Source organism: Chelon labrosus, assembly GCF_963514085.1.
Source record: "Chelon labrosus genome assembly, chromosome: 11".
NCBI classification, from domain to species: Eukaryota; Metazoa; Chordata; class Actinopteri; order Mugiliformes; family Mugilidae; genus Chelon; species Chelon labrosus.
Window position 1 is genome coordinate 5,957,291 of NC_140344.1, and position 22,406 is coordinate 5,979,696.

Genomic DNA, 22,406 nt, shown 5'->3' on the forward strand with positions numbered 1-22,406 from the left:
ATGTGTCTGTTTTGTTCCGAATTAAACATGGCATCTTAGGCCTGCAACAGATGGAATGCAGGACTCATGACACTTACTTATGTGCTTAAGAGGCTTTGAATGGTGATGCGCTCACTCACTGTTGTATTTACCGGAGTGCATTTGAACTGTGATGCGATTGTTTCACTTCTTCACACAGACAAAAAGAAAGACTGTGAATCTTTCAACTGAACCTGGTCTTTGATTTCTGTCTCCACTGTTCAATTGCAATCAAATACAGTTTTCTTCTTTCTTTTCTCCGAGCTACGTGTCACATGTTGGCAACATGCTTCTGTCTACATTGTCATGCTGTTGCTGTGCTTTTTTTCATCCCTGTTTCTCTGTAACACTTCTAATAATACTCCAACACAAAATCTGAACTGGAACACCCTTGACTGTAGTGTGAACCAAGCTGTTTTTATTTGATTGTCGTATCTTTGCATAATTGTCTCACGGAAAAATAAATGTGAACATTTTCGGAGTGCATCACTTTTGGAGCAGAGCTTTGTGCGCCCTGGCACCTCTCCCTCCTCTCTCTGAAGAGGTGTGGGATGATTTTACAGTGAGCTGTTATCGCTGCAGAGTCACAAAGATTCTGGGCGTCTCAGTGCCACTCTGCCACTGAGCTCGCACTGATGTTTCCATTACGCTCGTCACCATGGAGACCAACATCTTCACCCCCATATTCCACTGCATCTCTCTCTCTGTTACCCATATATGTTCCCCCAAAACTAGTGGGAATGAGGCTGCGCCCTTTTTACTGCCTTCTGCCGTAACACAGATTTCCCCTGTTCCCGCAGAGCTGGGAGGAGGCGGTGGGCTTTGAGAATGCTTACTGTCTCCTGTATTTCTCTCTCAGGCAGTTTCATTTCAGAAGTAAAATCTCAGTAAGCCCTTCAGGCAGATAGCGCATATTTTGCATTGATGCTATGCACATTGTCATACGTCTACAGTGACAAATAGCACGCTGCTCACCTTGGGGCGTCGTTGACTTCTCACAGGAGGGTTGTTTGTTATTGAAAACGTGGTTCAGAGTAGCTTTACACTTCCCGGTACCCCCCCGGTGCTTTCACGCTGATAGAAATTTATTATTGGCAAGTCCTGGGTGATATCACATCCCTTCACCCTATTTCCCCACAGCAAGTGAAACGCAATAACAGGAGGATTGATTATACGTGGACCACAGTGTAGCACTCAGAAAATGTGTTTACTGTAGTCTCCCTCTCGTCTAAATGCCAAGAATCAGCTCTCAGCAGACGCTCCCCTGCCCGATGAATGATTAATGAGTCAGAGTGCTTCCATAACTGGCCGCACAAACAAATTTCCACCCAGGTAGATCAGCAGCATGTCGGTCCTGAGGCAGCAGGAAAGGAAATGCAGGGCGTCTCATTCCAGAGGACCAATGGTTTTAATCCCTGATCCTGTGAGGAGACTGTGAGTTATAAAAATGCATTTAGCTTAGTTTTATGAGGTGCACCTACAGTACCTGAATCTGACGAAGTCTTATACAGCTATCCTTCAATAAATCCTCCCACCATGAGGCTTTTAATGACCGTTATTCTGACGTGTCGCTTTTATAAATCTTTTTGGATGTGATCTCATTACCAGCTGATGAAGACACTAGTGGCATTCATGTCGTCCACAGCCCAGTCTCACGTTGAGCAACGCAAAACTCACATGATGTCAAATGTGACGGATGGTTCAGTAAGGGGAGATCGTTGGAAGTAAATAGAAAAATTAAGTGAAGTAACAGGAGCTTGTGAAGTGAAACATTTTGGCCAATGAGAAGAGACGTCTTACGTCTGGACTCCCAGATGAGGTGGAGATGGTTTGAAAAGTAGAGTGACAATTTAAAAACAGGGATTTGAGACATATTGACTTGCAGAACACGGGCAAACAGATCCCTGACAAGAGAGGAAAGAATGTGAATGGAAAGAGAATAAAGTAACAGGAATATCCTGGACTGATCAATAGAGAGCTAGAGACAGAACATGTGGCAACAGATCATCTGTAAGTGGTTACTTCTGATCCAAGGTAAGCTCACAGAGTGGCTCTGTCTTATCTATTGTCCTCACTCTTTCTTTCCTGCTTTGTTTTCATCGTTCATTTCTTTATTTCTGTCCTTCCTCTTTCTTTGTTCATTCTCTTCTTTTCTTTTTTTTCCTCTTCCAACTTTGCTGAGAAAAATGCCCTCATCTCCTATCTCCAGTTTGGGGTATTTTCAGTATTTCACTGCACCATGTAGATAATAAGACAGCAATATTTCTCAGTATTGGGCTGGTGGCTAGAGAAGGAGCTTCAGGTCAGGGAGGTCACTCATCAATCCCCTGTATATCCACGGCTGAGATGCACTGAGCTCCCAGTGTGCTCACTTGGATGGGTTAAATGCAGAGAACAAATTCTTTGTATATGTCTACATACATACATAGCAAATAGAGATGATATGAGCATTGGATACTGGAATACATGACATCTCTATATTTACATACCTGTGTGTCTATGTCATATAAACAACCTTTTACTGTCTTTCACAGCACATGAATAAAACTAAATGGAAACAGCAGTGTGAAACCTGACAAAATGAAAACATACCAAATGTCTCTCTCTCTTTCTCGCCCTCCCATTTAAGCCTTTTGTCAACTTTGAATTGCTCTATTGTACTGTACCTTTGAGGCTCCTGACCTGTCGTCCTTGTTGCGTCTCAGTATGTGTCTGAAGCCGGAGATGCTGAAAGCAGCATGCAAGGCAACTTTTCCTTAGTAAATGAACACAAGAATAAATCGTTATTAAAGTCATCAAATAATAATAATCATAATAATACATTTTATTTGTGGGCACCTTTCAAACACTCAAGGTCACCTTACATAAAACATCATAAGAATAAATCATACAATGCAACAGCATAAAAGCAATAGCATAAAAGCATCAAAGGCTATTAACGTCTCCAGCGTTTCACAAAATTACCCCCCTCACCAACACAACACCACCCACCTCCTGTCTACCACTTCTCGCTCAAATCAGTCATTTTCAGACATTCAGCTCAACTTTGACGTCACACGAACCTGGATAAAAGAAACTGTGAATGAGTTAGTAATCATGTCCCACCGGTGATTCTGAACGCCACCTGATAATCAGCCAAGCGGCTTGAATTCTGCCCTGAATAGAAAAACTGAAGTGCTGACACTTCATTCATCATTCAAAAAAGAACATTTTAAGATTTTGATTACTTCTGATATGTTCACTTAAATCATAATGAACCATTCATTCATTCATCTTCTGTAACCACTTGTCCTGTGAAGGGTCATCGGGGGCTGGAGCCTATCCCAGCTGTCATTGGGCAAGAGGTGGGGTACACCCTGGACGGGTCTCCACTTTATCGCAGGGCTAACACAGAGAGACAGACAACCATTCACCCTCACATTCACAATTTCAATTTAGAATCAATTAACCTAATGAGCATGTCTTTGGATGGTGGGAGGAAGCCGGAGTACCTGGTGAGAACCCACACAGACACAGGGAGAACATGCAAACTCCACACAGAAAGGCCCCAGTCCGCCAATGAACCAAAGCATTTTAAATCACATTTTATTTAATATAGATTTGTCTGCTGCAACCTTGAAGCCGTGACAGAGTTCCTTTTCCATGCTGCTCAGCTGAAAGGCCTCTCTGCTCCACCTACATTTAAAATATTGTCACCAGTGTTGTGCTGACCAACAAATGATCAAAAACAAATACATACTATATGTTGATGTATGTTGCAATCTGTCTTGGGAGACTGATTTACTTTGAAACTCTTCACTTCCTGTCTTAACCCCGCTTGTATCAGTGTTTTTTTTTTTACTGGCAGACGTTTTGACTGTTGGTGCAGTCGAAGTTACTCCAGAAGATTTCTTCTGAAAAATGATGTGGCTATGTAAAATTACAGTTAGAAAATAATGAATCCTGTCAACATCTGCTTCTGTGTGAAGTTTGCATGTTCTCCCTGTGTCTGTGTGGGTTCTCTCCGGGTACTCCAGCTTCCTCCCACCGTCCAAAGACATGCTGGTAGGTTAATTGGTGATTCTAGATTGGCCATGAGTGTGAATGGTTGTCTGTCTCTCTGTGTTAGCCCTGCGATAGACTGGTGACCTGTCCAGGGTGTACCCCGCCTCTTGCCCAATAACAGATGGGATAGATGGGCCCCCCGTGACCCTGACATTACAGAAAATGAGTGAATGACTGAAAGAATGAATGCGTGGATCAGAGTAACTGACACATGACTGAATAAACTGATAAATGTGCAAAATCATGACAGAATGTTGTGTTAATTGTCCACAGCAGTGACACCGGCAGCTAGTTTTTTAACTTTAGAGGTGAAAGACAGGCTTCAGGAAACTGCAAACTGTTTGAAGGGTAGGGTCAAACTCTGATTCAGAGAGAAATAGATGACCCAAGAGTCTGTATATATGGTGTATAATATAATGTATTAACTAAAATAGTCATACAGTCTGGTTCAGGCTTTGTTATACCTATATGCCATGAAGTGTTACATTCAGTTAAGCTGTGGCATTTGGTCATTTGTAGACTTAAGTAATCACAAAATGCTGAAGGATGAAACTTTAAATAAAAAATACAGTATCAGAGTGTCAAGCTTGCCTGGCCACACACACTAATATCTACATTTTGAATATCCCCTATGTGGTTATCTTTGCTTAGCTTAGCATAGCTTAGCATATCTTTGCATTGATAAAAGTTATCTTATTTATGGAAAAAACAAACAAGCAAGTTAACGGGAATGGACTCGTAATTTAACTTGCTTAGAGAGATATTTAACTACAGATCTGGTATACTGTATTGTTGTTCATTCTAAACAAATGCACAAACTTTTTACCTGTGCATCATGTGCATCATGTTGAGCAGTTCTCAAGAATTGTTAATGTTGAGAGTCAGTGCTGAGTTATATAAAATACAGATGAGAGCTTTTAAATAAGCAGGAAAGTATTTCAGATTATTACCACAAGCGCTTATAAACCTAGAGACAAAATCTAAAAGCTATGAACACATTAAGTGCTCCTTCCTGTTGACAACAACATCCCCGCCAGATCACACTTAAATGAGAGTCTTTACCGCAGGTTTGATGGAGCGGCTCAGTGCCTAACACAGGAACATGGTTAAGGTTTATGGACTGTGACTCTCTGCTGGGAGAGAAAAAAACAAAAAACACATGCCTGAACTTGCTGCTGTTAGCCACCCACATGGTGTTTATTTCCAACCCACTTACACAAATCAGGTCTCCACAGCTGAAATTCTGGGTTGTCAAGTCTTATTTTAAAGGTTTTCTTTCCACTGATGCCAAATCTTAGAACCGAAACTTGCATCACCACCTCCCTGCTGTGATTTCTTGTCTTTCCTCGGCTGCAGAACACATCACCACTGTCAAAAAAAAGAATAAAATAAAAAAATACAAATTATGAGTTTTCTTCCCCCGCTTTGCTTTCTCAACTTCTTCATGATTCGTTTTAAAGGCAATACTCCTCTCACCATTCCTTAAGTAACACTGTGTGCAACTCTTAGCTCCTCAATTATACTTAACAACTTTCATTTACGACTGAACTCAGTACAGATTTTTGTTGTGTTTTTATTTCGAACCAAAGACTGTTCTTTTCCACATAAAAACATCTGTTAGATTACACAACTCTCAACCAGTTGTTGTGCAGCGTGGTCAGCATTTGTTTTTGTCAGTGTTGCATTATTGTTGATGACTGAGACAGGACTATCCCGTGGTTGTCTTTTTTTTCTTCTTACAACTTCAGGCACTTTTGTTTACAATGAGATAATAAAGATCCACGAACTTTTTCATTTGGCGACCTCTCACACTTAGTGAATGTTAGCATGCAAACAAACTAAATGAAGACAAGATATTAAACACTCTACACCCGACCTGACTGTCAATATGAGCTCAGGTTCAGTTGAACCATACCTCAACTGTAAACAAACCAAATGTCTGAGCTACCCCCTGCAGATGTGTCGGAAAGCCCCAACATCATGTGGTGCATGTCTAATGGCTTCCCAGCTTGCACTGTGGCAGAGGAATTATTGCGTTTAATTGTGTTCTTCATTGCGTTTTGCAGTTAGCACTGATGCCAATCCATGGGCCGACTGGGCCTTTCTGTGTAGAGTTTGCATGTTCTCCCTGTGTCTGCGTGGGTTCTTTCCAGGTACTGGAGGTACCTCCCACCGTCCAAAGACATGCCGGTTAGGTTCATTGGTGATTCTAAATTGGCCGTAGGTGTGAATGTGAGTGTGGATGGTTGTCTGTCTCTCTGTGTTAGCCCTGTGATAGACTGGAGACCTGTCCAGGGTGTACCCCGCTTCTCGCCCGATGACAGCTGGGATAGGCTCCAGCAGACCCTGCGACCCTTCACCAGAACAAGCGGTTACAGAAGATGAATGAATGAATGAATGAATTGTGTTTTGCATTGTTTCCACTGCTGTTCACAATATGGCAATATGCTAATGTTACATATTTTTTGTTATATGATAACACAATTGCCACTTTGTTTAATTTTAAACTGCAGCACAGTCGGTTGGTCTGAGAAATGTGGCCCTATTCATTTCTTTGAACCTCAGGTGAACTATGTTGCAGAAGGCTCAGGTTAAACCCTGGAAACCTGAATTCTGCACAACAGGACCAGTGTGTAGGATTTAATTGCATGTAGCAATGAGGCTGCAGGTTGCAACCAGCTGAATTTCCCTCCTTCACCCCCACCTTCTGAGCAGGAGAACCTATGGTGTCTGGCCCTTAAACAATAAACGTAGGTGGCCTTCTCTAAAGCCAGTGTTTGCTTTGTTCTGAGGTACTATAGAAACATGGCTGCACAGAAGAGAACCCACTGCATATGTAGATACAAAGGGCTCTTTCTAGGCTAGAGAAAATGCAACAATCCATAGTCACAGGTGATTCTACACTAATGAAAACACAATTATCAATACTATATTCCTTTTCTGCTACTAGAGCTTTTGAGTAAACCATACTTACCTAATTGGGATTTTCACCCAGACATCATGGGTTTAGGTAGGTTAATTGTAAAGCTTCAGCTTTCAGTACATTGCGCCCATGTTAGAATAGTGACAGTCGTAGCAATAGTTATTAGCTAAAGAACTGCTCTGTCAAGTCCCCAGTGTAATTTAGTTTTTATTATTACCTTCTGATGATTTTCACAGGTGTACAGAAACAAGGCCTTACTTAAGAGTTGGGGGAGGGTGTTTGCTTCAATTTGGAAGACCTTGCTTGATTTATTGCTCCTTGTGCTTCTATTTTGCTAAAAAGACTCTCTTTGCTCCTGAGTCCTTTCAAAAAATGTTTCATATTCTCTTGTGCCTTTAAATCCTGTGCAAAATAGTTTGAAAATTGCGTAAGACTATAGTATACGTGATTTGTGGTAATTTGGCTTAAAAATGCAAAGCAACTCATATGGTCCTTATTAAAAACATTCTTCTTGGAAGAACTGTGACAGCAAAGGCGATATGCAGCATCAAAGTCTAGAGAGATGCAATGTCTCTTGAGTACTAATGACCAAACATGCTGCATGTATGCATGAATGCTAGGCACAGGTCTTGCAGCCACCCATGCTGCCATGCATTTTTAATCCCATCTGCTCCTGTTGTCCAGCAGCAGGAAGAGGGTAACTGCTGGAGCCCGGAGTCTGAGAAACTCGCCGGCCCCCTCCACCTTGATGAATAAGTAAACACATTGAACCAGGCAGAGGAGCAGTCGGTAAAATTCCCAGCTGGAGGCAAGAAGCTTTGCTTTCTTCTGGAAGAAATGCTGTTTACTTGCTGATGATTCCCCAGCTCGCTCTCTCTGAACTCCATTAACATCTTGCTTTGAGTCTGGATTCATGCATCAACTTTAATTCTGGCCAGGAGATTGCATTTCAGCGCTTCAGTCACACTTGCAGCAAATCAAAGTACATGCAATAAAAAGATCCGGCTCAGCCTTGACATGTGGATGTTACAAGAGTGGTTTTAAGATTTACTGTGGTTCTTTCTTATTGTTCTTTACCTGAAATGCTTATAGTTTTAAAACCCTGTTGTGTCATGGGATGCCTGCTTATCTGTCAAAAAGGGAGAACTATATTGGATATTTCTCTTAAGAAATTTCTAAGTTTAGTGTGCGCTATTGGTTTGAAGTCAGCTGAGGTGAGTTGGGAAAAGATGAGGTATTTTCACAGAATTTCACGCAATGAAAGAATCTGATTACACGAGTTGTGGTAGCAATTGCGTTGCCGTGGAGAAGGGAGTGTGACAGAGCAGATTAACTGTGAGTTTGCTTTTTTATACTGATTGACTTATGACTGTGGATGTTTTTTTAGTACTTCTAAACACAACTCCAAATGAGTGTGCACGTTGCTATCTTTCTGCCAGATGTGTTAATCACTATATTATTTAAAGTGCTGTGTTTACAGCTTATTATACTGCCCCAAGTGACAAAAAAAACATAAATGCCTTTTTAATATTAAAGGGGAACTACTGTTTTTTACAACCTGGACCTTATTTCTAGCATAAAATGCGGTTGTTTACTCACCCATATAACTTTTGTGTCATTTGTAGTCGTTCGGGAGATAGTTAGATCTGCGTATATCCATATAGTGGGAGTGACTGGGGCACCGAAACGCAGCCTCTAAATAACGCATTATCTGCCGCGAAACTCGTTCATTGCACCAATATTTTATTATCGTACGCTAGTGCTATTCCCCGTTGAGTCCAGAGTTACCTGTTATCATCATCCAGGGTCTGTAGGCCAGTCTACAGACCCCGGATGATGTCTTCTGACCTGGATGATGTCATCTCTGAGCACTGTGCGCACCCCTGATGGTTGGCTTGTTTACCTGTGATTTGCTACTGCTATTTTTTTGCAACATGCATTAATATTTTTCCAATTCTGAGGTTGTGGATGACGACTTTGTTTATGATGGACGTCCTTACCGTTTTGAGTATGCAGATGAGAAGCTCATTGAAAGGAGGATGCAGAGGCAGAGAGAGGAACAGCTGGCCAAAGAACAACAAACCGCTGCAGGTCCGCGAATAGATAACAGGTATCATGGCAGATAATGAGTTATTTAGAGGCTGTGTTTTGGTGCCCCAGTCACTCCCACTATATGGATATACACAGATCTAAATATCTTCCAAACGACTACAAATGACACAACAGTTATATGGGTGAGTAAAAGATCGTATTTTATGCCAGAAATAAGGTCCAGGTTGTAAAAAACAGCAGTTTCCCTTTAAGTCATATTTTCAAGTGATTTATTTTCACTGTTCAGCTTCAGTAGCAGCTGCCAGGAGCAAAGACTTTCAAGAAACAACACACTGACTGTCACAGCAACCTGTACCTTGATTCTTGTGTTTTCCCAACAGAGACAACAGCCAACAATAACGTTAGTCAAAAAATGTGTTCAGATCCTTATTTGTCATTTGTTATGTCATATTATGCTGAAATTGTTCAAGATTATGGTTTATTTTTCCAATTCTTTAATAATTCGTATCTAATTCTCACAAATCCTTCTATGAATCTCAGTCTGCTCACTTTCTCCTTCTTATTTATTGAGAGATTAGTCGAATCATGGTGTCCATTGTAAACAGATTCTTGGGAAAATAACAAGTCAAGGTTAAACATGAGCTGTGTTGATCAGTCACGTGAATATTTCTCACCTTCTAACAGGCAAATTTAAATGTATCATATAGCCTTGTTCACTGAAAACCATACAGTTGATAGGAAGCAAATTGTTTGCTTCCGTAACACCTCATCAAAAGCTTTACAGCAGCCTGTTCTCTGGCCACACACTGCAACACACCTACACAAGCACACAACAGCTCAGTAGTGTCCGTGTGGGTCCATGTGCTGCCTGGATGTCAACAGGCAAATGAACAATAGTGTTTGCCAAATGGCTTTGTTGTTCAACACACAGGCTTATTAAAATGGCATCTCATTACAGGCACTCAGTAGCCATTTTAGGAGAGATTAATTGCATTTCTGAATGCGCTTTCTCTTCATTATTATTCTGCGTTGCACATGAATTTGCTATGACCGCATTAGACCTACATATTAAAATAATGGGAGTCTTAGAAACTAATGGGTAATGAGCCAAAGCTGGAGATGTGTTGGTCTGCAGGCCAACATAGAGGGTTAAACACAAGATTTTCTGCTCTTGATCTCCAAACTGGCTTAGTGTGTTTCCTGCTGAAATAATCAAATGTCCAACAGTTTATCCTCCACTGATCTTTAACAGTAAAGGGTTATGAGGCACATAGCGAAATGATTCCAACCGAAAGGTAATACCTCAAATGCAGCTAAAACAGGAGGGGTGGCTGCTGCTCTGTATATTGTCACATTTGTATTACGCCTTACTGCTAAAGAGCAGAACACATATAGACTGGAAGCCAGAGCAACTTCCCCAACTACTTTTTTTTTCTGTAGTGGAACGTTGGTCTGGAACCGCTCTGTTGGGAACTGATTATGGTCCGGCTAAGATCTGGTGGGCCAATCAAATTGTTTGGCTGGACTTCATGTTGTGACGGCCAGATGGTTCTGAGCACCATGGAGGTGAATTTGTTTACTGTAAAATGGCTGCCATTGGAGAAGCAAGCTGTTTAGGGTACGCTATCGTGTCTGTTGTAAATTAACAGCGATTAAACTATTCATTGACAGTGCCTTAATGGCTGTATGTCACATAGTCCATTTCTCCAAATAGGTTGTGCAGAAGGATTTCTTTTTTTCTCTATTGAATGCCTCATTGTGAAATCCAGTTGGCATGTTACCATATTCTGATTGAGAATTGACACTTGCCTGCTGTTCATAAATTAATAGTCATTGAAGTATTTCTGCACACAGTCTTCCGAGAGAGGAGGTTGGGGTGGTTGAATAAGCCAACAAAAACACATTTCGCTAATTTAACACCAGACTCAGTTGTCTATTTCGAATTTCCTACAGTCAACCGTCAACATTTGTTATAATTCTTTTTGAAACAGTGGTGTTGGCAGACACGTGATGTCCTTCTATTAATCAGAATCAGAATCAGAATTCTCTTTATTGCACGTACAATACACATACACATAAGTCTGGAAAATCAAACAATAGCAGTGTCAATAGCAGTGTCAGGTTTGGATTGTCTTGACGTGCACTCACTCGTATGGTAGAGGAGGTTATCGAATGCTCATCAAATTGTCTCACTTCAAAACTAATCATGCAAACAAGAGCAAATTAATTCTGATGCAGTCTGTCATCCTCAGTGTTTGAAAATATTATTAGAAGTGTTTAGTGTGGTTAGCGAAATTTGCATTTTTTATTCCTTCCTTGCTTTGTTTTCATTTTTTATTTTTTTTCACCAGTTAGGCGAGGTCAACACCTTGTGCTGTTCTTCTTGTTTTTTTTTTGTTGTTCCTAAAGCGTTTTAGTGTGTGTGTCTGTGTCAGGCTGCATCCTGCTGGGGATGGCTGCTGCCATCAAGGAGTGTCATTGCTGTGGGGTGGGGGTGTCTGGTCTGGTCTAGGTGGGTGGTACATGTCTAAGTAACATTCACATGAAAGCCAGGTCCAAAAGTTTCCCAACTATACCTGAGGCAGCAGTCTCTCTCATTTAATTTTGTGAAGATTCTCAGTCATCCAGCTTTCTTGAAGTCGTTTTAACATTGATCCTTGTGGCTTCTTCATTTCTCCCCATAGTTTTCAAGAAAACTCATTCGGATCCAGTTGTCTGTTCAAATTACATCCTGGACTAGACTAGAAAGGTGTGGTTGCTTTGAGTGACAGGTGGGTGCCCTCATACTTGATCTAAAGTTACGTGAGGTAAAGAGCTGTCAAGATGGAGAGACCGGAGGCATCACGCTGATCTTCAAAACTGCTCTTCAGGAAATCAATGGGAAGTTCATCCATCTTTATACACAGTAAATGATGAAATTGGAGTAGTATAATTAATAATAATTCCTAGCAGGAAGTAGAATGCATTGAATACATAAGAACTTCAAGTATATTATACCGTCCACTTTAAGTCTACACAGCAAACATACTGTATATGTTGTACACTTATCAAACCTGACTGGTAATGTCAGCCAGGCCATGATATAAGCTGGGCTTTTTGTTACATGTTAGCTATGAAAACTGTATAACTTCCTGAAACAGTTTTTTAATAAACAGTTACAAAACACTGGTGAGTCATTAGTCCCAAAATTCCTTTCAGATTGCCACTTTTTAAAACAATCAGGACTGTGTAATCAATGATCACGGTTGCTATAAAGAGCAGCTGCACCACATTTGTGATTAAAGCAGGCCGTAGCCCCAAGCGCACATAATTCTGTACTTCTGTGCAGCAGGCCTGCAGTACATGTAAATTGCAGCTGGAGTGTATTTACCTTTCAGGTCAAAGACGAACATGAAAGACTTCTGCGGTCCCAGGGGTGGCGATTGTAAAGAGGATGGCCTCTCCTCAGCAGTCATTGCTGTGACCCACATTAGCTCGCTGCCCGAGGCCCGCCGAGGCAGGATGGAGATGGAGAATAATAGCAGGATACAGTATCCGAGACGCGCATTGTGTATTAAATTCCATTCACAGAGTTCCACGAGCCTGTGCGAAGTTCATAAACTGGAGGGGATTTAAAAAAAAAAGAAAGAAAGAAGAGCCATTAACAGCCTTTGGCACAGATTCCCGAGCACGTCTCGGCGCTATGATGATTGGCTCTAAAACAGAAGTGAAACACTTACTGCAGAGGCGTTGTCATTATTACTATTCAGGCTGCAGTGGACTTAGGAGTAATGCTCACATAGTCTGCTTCTATTTAGTGACACTGAGAGTTGACCTTCTATTTTAGGCTGTATGCATAGGGCAAAAAATAGGGACACATGATTGAAATGTTTAGCACTTTGGAAACCACAAAAAGCGTAGGTAGATGATGAAAGAACTATAAGAAGCATGAACTGTCTGTGAACAGCAGAACAAAAACTGTTTTTCACATGGCCACTTGAGGGTAGCTCCAAAAGCGAGCAAATAGACCCATAGACCTTCATGCTACACTGCTCAGCTTTTCAACAAAACATGTTTACAGCCTGGTGCAAAAAAAAAATATATATCAGTTTTAGTTTTTTATAGTAGCTAATCCTTCAAAAATCCTTCCATCCTTCCGTACAGGTGAATATTTGTCTTGAACTAACCCATTGAAATCATAGGGACGTGGTTCCTTTCAGTGACATCTGGGTGTCCTTGCCAGTTTTGCCTGAATACAATTTGGTACTTTGGTACTATGATATTTTCTAAAGTTGATTTAACAAAAACCGAAGTGCATTTACTTTCCCCAGGAGTGTGCGTGTGTTTGTGTGTCTGAGAGCACTGACATCCTATTAGTGGACGACATGACATCATCGAATGGCTTTGTTGTAGCTGTGAGTAGTTGTGGTGGTTGGCTGTTGCATTTTGATGTTGAATGATTTCTATGCTTCAACTGCGTTGCTTCAAATTATAAGTGACAACAGTGTAAGATATCTGGATGGTCAAAGTACTAAACAAAACTTTGACGTAATATTTTGAGTGGTTCTATTGTACGTTTTAGCAGTTTTCGAACAGCTTTTTGGAGGAAAACAATCAGCTGTAGCTGGCCCTTAATGCACTTTTAGAGTACTGCAGGACCTAGATGCCGTAACCTACGCATGTAGTCTACGCCGTGCAAGCCATACTTGTGCACTCTTGGCTCACTCTGTAACAACACCACCCAAATGTTAGTTGGTGCTGTGTATTTTTTGCCAGACGGGTTCATTTCTGTTTCTACTTCCTGCTTGACTTTCCACTTCCTGCTTCACTTTCAACAATGGCGACTGAAACTTTCTCCGAAAATTTGCAGAACACGTGTCATACAAATGTTTGTATCTCCGAACCTCGTCAGTTAACCTTTCCACAATGACCATGTTTACATGGTCTTTAGTATCCCGGTTTTGATCGGGTTTTTGAAGTATCCCGTTTTTGTGTTTGTCCATGTAAACACTATATCCCGAATTCAGAAATCGGGATATGCCCATTTCCCGATTTCAAGAAACCCGGTTTTGCTACCTGGAGTACTCCGATAGAAGCCGGGATACTGGAGCATGTATACACCTTATCCCGATTCCTGACGGCTGCCCACTGTCTGCACAGGCGCGAGTGACGCCAAGTGACGCACTAGATATACAAACAACATGGCGGTAATGAGAACTTCTCACTTTTGGAGCGACGAAGAGACAGAATTTTCCCTTAAAGTAATTAAAGAACTAAACATAACGACGTGTTTAGATGGCAGAAAACACTGAAATGCTGATGTATTCAAATCTGTTGCGGAAAAGCTACGTGACGCTGGTTTTCCACCTCGCTCCGTTGAATAAGTTAGGTCGCGTTGGAAAACATTGAAAAAGATGTAAAACACGCATGCGCAGATAGGATGCAGTGATCGGAAAACGGGTTACTGGTATTTATCATGTATACAGGGATATGAATAACCGGGTTTCTCTGTGTTCCATGTAAACACCATATCCCGGATATGCTCAAAGCCGGGATAAGCCTCAAAATCGGGATACTAAAGACCATGTAAACGCAGTCAGTGTGTTCAATCTGTATTGATCCAAAACAATCGATTCAAAAATTACGGAGATGGGGAAGCAGCCGGACATACTAAAGTGGAGACATGCAACAACCAAGCGGACCAATCACAACTCTTGCTCTCTGCATTGCCGCGGCGTGTAGTTGCATTTCTGGGGAGGTACACGTCAGTTACCCCGCCAGGGTCTACGCACTGTCTGTGTATGGGGTCTGTGCTGTCGCTGTAGCTTCTGTGTCAACTTAACGCAGAAGTCTAAACCGCCTATTAGCTTGGAAATAGGTGAGTCGGGACTGATGAAGATGTCGACAACGTGCTGCATACCTACACTGAGCTTCAAAAACTCCCTTCAGTCCTAAACGTGACATTAAGGAGGGGTTTTCTATCTTTCTTTACCATGAAACACACAATGGTAGAGGTCAAACTAAGAAAAAAAGCTGGATAATAAAAGAATGAAGACGGTAACTTGATGGTTTTGATGTCTTTTAAGGCTAACTGCGAGCGTTGCAGATTCCACTAAGTTGAAAAGACTACACATTCAAAAACTTTAAAATACAAACAGGATTGTGGACATGTGGGTTCATTACCACCTCTCAGTGGGTTATTCGTCCCCTCATTAAAGCTGCACTCTTTTACTCAAGACCAATGTTTACTTTGTGAAGGAGAAATGTGTCTATCTGCTGATGTTGTACTCTCACTATTTGTGTCATTAACTATTCAGATCGTTTCGCCTTTATATACTATATACATCCTTTTATATGCTATATACTGTACATTCCTTGTCTCTGCTGCAACAAGTATCCCATCTATCATTTTCTGTCTAAACGTATTCAGGGAAGGGTTTTGCTGAGCAGGGGGATTCTGTTTCTGTATTTTATACTGTTACACACATACCCACTCAGGAGCCTCCCAGTGCAACCACCATCTCCTGCTGATAGAGGCTTTGCTGCTACTACTGAGGCAAATTGGGATTAAGTGCCTCGCTGAAAGGCACCTTGATAGACGTAGTTGAATTTAGAGCAATACTGTTTCCCACAATCTCAACAAGTCCAGTTATTAAGACTTCAAGGGGTGTTGTGGGTAACCGTGGGTTGCAGAAGCTCACATTGGCATCTGTGTACATGTCTTCCCAACTTCAACAGTGCATTGTGCAAAATTGTGCATCCATCAAGCAGATTACTTGAGTCAACACCCGTCTGCAAAATGTAAAATGGGTTATAGGACATAGAAGTATAAAACAGCAGCCATGCATCTCTGTAGTCTCAGTGTACATCTTTCATACAGCCTATTGAAAATCCACCTCAACAGTCTCTGTCTCCCAAGTCTGAAGATTGGTGATGGGCTCCTGCTTAGCATGTTTTTACCCAGTCACTGTAAATTGTGCAGGTAATATACTGACAAATGACTAAGCAGTTGTGTTTCCATGCATTATTTATTATTATTCAAGCCCTGATAGCTCCTTAAAGCTGCCATCTTGTGTGTTCCACCTGTGCGAAGAACCTTTACGTGTTCAATAGTCCAACTTTTCAGAACGTAGTGATGGACAACACCAGCATGATTTTTCATGCTTCCACTGTAATAGTGAATTTATATAATTTGTCCATTATGGGAGGTAAACGTCTGCACATGTTGACGTGAACTGCTACAATTTAGACCTTCGACCTTCTTTCTGCTAGACCCCCAGCTGTGTCCCAGTTTAGGGACACTTGCAATATAGATATCGACAGTCTAAACTAAACTCTAGATAATGCCTGGGGAAGAAGCAGCAAGCTTGAAAAGCACTGCCAACCAGAGTAGCTGCAAATGCAAGCCTTGCATTTTATATCACGGAGTGCCTATATTTCTGCACGTACACTATATAGCATATTATACTGCCTTACTTTTGAAGCATTTTCCTAAACCGTGGTTATTGTGAGAAAAGAAAACTCAAGACCTTTACAGCTGCAACATAAACAGTGTGTGACTGCTGGCAGAGAGTAACATCTGATTTAATAAAGATTTGCTGCAGTACTCCAGTGTCTCAGGACAATTTAGCCTGCACCTGTAAACATAATTTGCCCACAAGCTATTTCTTGAAGCAGCTTAGGTGCAGACTCTGGAAAAATTACTCATTTGAACTGCCCAGTTTATGTACAATTGTTTGTCATCCAGAAGGTACCTGTAAGCCGGTTACAGCCAGGCTGCGGCTAATGCTAAGAACTGTAGTAATTTCCCTTTATCTGTAGAGTTTTATAAAACAAAAGATTAGTGGGCAGCACAAATGTCACATTTCTGTTTTGGAGAGACTATTGTTAATGTGCAGTGGTGAAGATAAACCCTCCCAGGACATTTAGCATTTTTAAAGCTCATTGGTATTCCCCTCTACCAGTTATTATTTTACTGGCTCTAATCTAAAACGACTTCAGTCGTAGAAATGAGTTCGCAGGATATACGCACTGGTAATTGGCTGAGGGGAGGAGGGGGACAAAATAACAACTGAAGCCGTTTAAACTAAAGCAAACACACCCAGCAAATGGCTCTTATTTATTCACAGACATACCTTCATTTCCATATAAATGTGCGTGACCTATAGGAGGACTGTTTGTTGTTTAGATATACAGAGGGAGAGCAAACAACAATCTAATTCCTTATATGCTCTTGCAGGGAAGGCGCGTGGCCATTATTGTGCCTTATTAGATATTCTTTCTTTGTGTCAATATCTGATTTCGCATCCTGCTATCTCAAACAACAGAGATAGTTATAACAATAATGCGTGTGGAGGTGGTTTTCGTGAAACTTTTTTAATATTCACTTACAGCTGTCTTTGTCTTTCCACTTCCTCTCACCGGTGTTTCTCAGGTGGAGCTTTTTTCATGACAGAAACACAGAATGGCTCACTTCTCTGGCAGATGGCAGATGGTTTCCCTCCTAAAATGGAACTCCAGCAATGAATAACACTATGAATAATAAGTTGTTTATTTAGTTGTTGTGCCCAGAAGCAGGCGTTTGCTGAAATTGTCCCTGTCGCTAGGGATCTCAGGGCTATGCACATCGAAGGTTGCGTTTATTGTGTTACGCAACATCAGAATCGGGGAAGGTGTCATGGGACCTGTGGTTTTCTTAGATAAGGTGCCAAATAGGATAGACAGTGTGCAGAGTACTTCTTGTTAAAGGACATTCAACACTAAGAGTAAATATCACATTTGTTTTCTACCAGGAATGTCAGTGGCGTTAAGTGAACTTCTGAAACTTCATCTGGCTCGTATGACTGCTAGCTATGCCCAAAATGAACAGATGACTGACGTTTGCTCTTGAGAGCAGTTGGATTAACGACCAAAACTGATGCCCTATCAGCAGTCATTTTGCTTATCCAGTGATAAACCTTAAAATCAGCCTTCTGTGCATCTGTGTCAGTGCTGCTGGCCACATCTGTCACATTTAGGAGCTCATCAAAAGCTAATTAGAGCTGAATATCCACCCAGATTTGTGATTGATACTTCAGAGCAGAACGAATAATTCTTTTTTTTTTTTTTTTTTTTTTTTTATCAATATTTTCATTGTAACACTGGATGAAATCAGACTGAAATGGGAGAGGACTTACTCAGATGAATAAGCCCACAAAGAATTATTATCCAACTATCCAAGAATTATTGAAATGTATTTTAGTGTCTTTCAGCTCCTTGTCTTGGTTTTACAGTTCTCACTGAGGGTTCTCATTAACGTTCCAGCAAAAGCAACCACTAAACTTTGTACGGTCATACATTTACCTACTGGATGGATAAAGAGCCGACAACACCAGCCATAACAGCTGATACCATCTGTTTACAGTTTGTTTCCCAGCAACCTGTGGCCAGAAGAAAATCTATTATTAATAAATTAATTTGTCATTTTTTACTGTGACCTGTTCAGCTAATGAAATGTCACGAAACTGTGAAAGATTCCCAGAGCCGTCTGAATATTGTTTTTGTGCCATGGCTCCCAAGTCGTCATTAGGCGTCACCAAAGATCACTGGGTGGTGAGAGGCTTTGTCTGCTCTGAGGTTGTCAAAATTAGATTTGTTGATTGATTTTGATGTTGAATAAAATCATTACGGCACACTGACTGGATAATAAAAAGCAATCAATGGGCTTCTTAGCAGAACTCAGCTCTGTGACCTCTCAGCCTTCATGACACGGATCTCAGTCAATTTTGAGTCAACTAGCTGCTAGCTGAAAAGCTCATCATGGCTCACCCTGGTTTTCCTTACAGTCGGAGCATCACTTTTTTATGAATTCCACAGAATGTCTCAGAAATCTGAAAATGCTGGTGATCCATTGGCATCAAAAAAGGAAGGAAGTCTGGATCTTGTTTTGAAGGAAAGGACCAGAATGGGTCACTTGACAGCTAATGACAGTTTGGGATCAAAACACCGAATCGAGGATTATGCAACGCAAAGACTCTTTCAGTGCTTTTTGTGCAAAATCTTTTGTACACAGTTGTGTGTGTGTGTGTGTGTGTGTGTTCTTGTTTTTATTAAGCTCTGTGTGCCAATTTCTCATGCAATACTGTCCAGGGTGTACCCCGCTTCTAGCCTGATGACAGCTGGGATAGGCTCCAGCCTGCTTCTACGACCCTCCAGAGGACAAGTGGTTACAGAAAATGAATGAATGAACGAATGAATTACCTATTGATGACTACTCTTTAAGTTTTTATTCTGTTAAACATCAGTTCTGCTTTAAAAAGTGAGCCAGTCCATTTAATTAAAGCAGATGATGACTCTTTGTTATTCTATTCACAGAAGTCTGCCACTAATCCTTAATAACAAAGGCATAATCCCAATGTTCACTAGGATTGAAATAAAAAAAATGCCTTGTGTTCAAGCACTCATACATTTTTCTTTGCTTTTGTTGAGCAAATCTCTGTTCTATCTGTGATTTCCTTCAGTGACAGACGTAATCATGAGGCTAATGTGGAAGTCTGTGGACAAGATGAGGTGCTTCAGGAAACGGTCCATGCTCCCATTCCTCGGCTTCCTCCTCACCTTTCTGCTCGTTTTCAACCTTTACTTGGACGATGGTTATGTGCTGGTCAGTTGCTCTAAATGTTTTAACTTAACACTAAATATTTTAGTGGTGCTTTTTGATGATTTTGTGAATGCGTTGCTTTTTGCTGAAACTGTCCTTGTTTGGTCTTTTAGGAGGCTGAAAAAAGGCAGCTGGGTGAGGCGCTCATACATCCTCCAAACTCTGAAAGATACGTCCACACGTTTAGAGACTTGTTTAATTTTTCTGGGACTATTAATGTGACGTATCGCTACCTTGCAGGATTTCCTCTACCACGCAAAAGTAGGTATTACTACCAGGCAAATACCTTTGAATTTATTTTACTAATGACAGCAAAACATATATTAGTATTGTTCTGCACAGCAGTGACTAAAGTGACTTCATTTCACAGAGTACCTCACCATTGGACTGTCATCTGTCAAGAGGAAAAAAGGAAACTACCTTCTGGAGACGATCAAATCCATCTTTGATCAGTCCAGTTATGAAGAACTGAAAGAGATCGTGGTTGTGGTCCACTTGGCAGACTTTGACCTGGTCTGGTGTGAGAACTTGGTTCAAGAAATCACCAGGAAGTTTGCTCATCACATCATAGCGGGACGCCTCCTGGTCATCCAGGCCCCAGAGGAGTACTACCCATCTCTGGACGGGTTGAAAAGGAACTACAATGACCCGGAGGACCGGGTCCGTTTCCGCTCTAAGCAGAACGTGGACTATGCTTTCCTCCTCAACTTCTGCACGAACCTGTCTCACTTCTACATGATGTTAGAGGACGACGTGCGCTGCTCCAGGAACTTCCTGACAGCGCTGAAGAAGGTGATCACCTCCAGAGAAGGCTCCTACTGGGTGATGCTGGAGTTCTCCAAGCTGGGCTACATCGGGAAGCTGTACCACTCCAGAGACCTGCCACGTCTGGCCCATTTCCTGCTCATGTTCTACCAGGAAATGCCCTGCGACTGGCTCCTCATCCACTTCAGGGGTCTGCTGGCCCAGAAGGACGTGATCCGCTTCAAGCCCTCGCTGTTCCAGCACATGGGCTACTACTCCTCTTATAAAGGAGCAGAGAACAAGCTGAAGGACGATGACTTTGAGGAGGACTCCATAGACATTCCTGACAACCCCCCGGCCAGCCTATACACAAACATCAATGTCTTTGAAAACTACGATGCCACCAAGGCTTACAGTAGTATTGCTGATGAGTATTTCTGGGGGAAACCTCCATGCACTGGAGACTTCTTTATCATAATCTTTAACAAGTCAACAAAAATCAGCAGAATTAAAATCTTGACGGGCACAGAGGACCGACAAAATGACATTCTTCACCACGGAGCTCTGGAAGTAGGCCAGAAATCCGTAGAAACTAAACAGGGGAGACAGTGCACGTCCTACATTACATTAGGGGAGTTTAAAGTGGGAAGCATTGAGGTTTACAACGTGGACCACAAGATTGGCTTTGACATTGAGTGTGTACGAATAGTCATCACTGCCAGTCAGAAAGAGTGGCTCATCATAAGAACTATCAGTTTATGGACCACACAACCCATTAGTCAGTTAAAAAAGTAAAAAGGCTTTAAAATGATTATGTATTGATATGAATACCGATGTTATGGGTTCATTTTGGACATGGGCTGTTTGGTGAATTCAAATCAATCCATATTTTCTTGGGTTGTTCAGAGATCTGCTGTAACTTTTCATTATGATGTATTAAAATGATGTATGTGTACAGTATGGACCGTTTATACTTATGTTCATTTGCAGAAAATCTGTATATAAAAATATTCATACTTGGCTGGTATCTCGTTTTTTTGTCAAATGGTAAATGGCCTTGCTTTTTATATAGCACTTTTCTACCTATTGGTACTCAAAGCACTTTACAGTCACAGACACATTCGCTCACACAAGCACACACACATTCACACACCAGGTTCAGTGTCTTGCTCAATGACACTTCGGCATGTGGCACATTCCAAGGATCAAACCGCTAACCCTCTGGTTCGTGGACAACCCGCTCTACCTACTGAGCCACAGCCGCCCAACACTTATAGAGGGATGGCAGCTTGAAAGTCGTCAGTGCGTCGTTTTGCTTTTTGAATAAATACCTAGGCTATGATCAAAATAGAACACTGTAACACTTTTAGGAAGTCAAGGCACAAAGACGTATTTGACGAATAGCTCCATTTTTTCCAGAAGTTTTTGTGGGTCATTAGAGTCTTGTGAGTGAGGACTTGTGAGCTTCCAGAGCAAGTTTGAAAAAACTGAAATTATATTAAGGAAATTGTTCCATCTTCTCTCCAGACATGTAAGAACATTCTGAAAAGTATTTCAATATCCTTAATGTGTGTGAGGTTCTTCTTACAAAGCAATAATGAAAAGATTAATGATTATTTTCGCTGCAGTCAGAGCACTAGTAGCACTATTTATTAAAGGTTACACTAAGGTTATAGATAGATAGATAGATAGATAGATAGATAGATAGATAGATAGATAGAAAAAAAAATAGCTCCATGTTCTGCTGAGTTATTATGTAAATTTTAATTTTGGTTTGGTGTCCTTTGCTGCCACCTGCTGGTAAATTAAAAAACTGACATTGTTGCTGTGAAAGTGTTACAAAACCCTATGTAGACTACCATTACCTGACAGTTTAAAATCTGCTACTGCTGATTAATTCTGTACTCCAATACATGATAATGATCAAGTGTTTGTCCATTTTCAAAGCGGCCCTTTGACAATCTCAGGTGTCACTTTTAACAAGAAGAAGAAACTTTAATCATTGAG

General features: G+C 41.2%; 1 protein-coding gene across 1 annotated transcript in view; it reads left to right on the forward strand.

Moving 5' to 3' along the window:
* LOC311495576 (alpha-1,3-mannosyl-glycoprotein 4-beta-N-acetylglucosaminyltransferase C-like) overlaps positions 1–21,458 on the forward strand; it is a 43,171-nt gene extending 21,713 nt beyond the window's left edge. Inside the window, exons 2-4 of the mRNA XM_084555071.1 lie at positions 19,516–19,658; positions 19,769–19,916; positions 20,026–21,458. Coding sequence (XP_084411197.1) covers positions 19,516–19,658; positions 19,769–19,916; positions 20,026–21,194 — 1,460 coding nt within the window. The 3' untranslated portion in view covers positions 21,195–21,458. The remainder of the gene's footprint in view (positions 1–19,515; positions 19,659–19,768; positions 19,917–20,025) is intronic.
* The last annotated feature ends 948 nt before the right edge of the window (positions 21,459–22,406 follow it).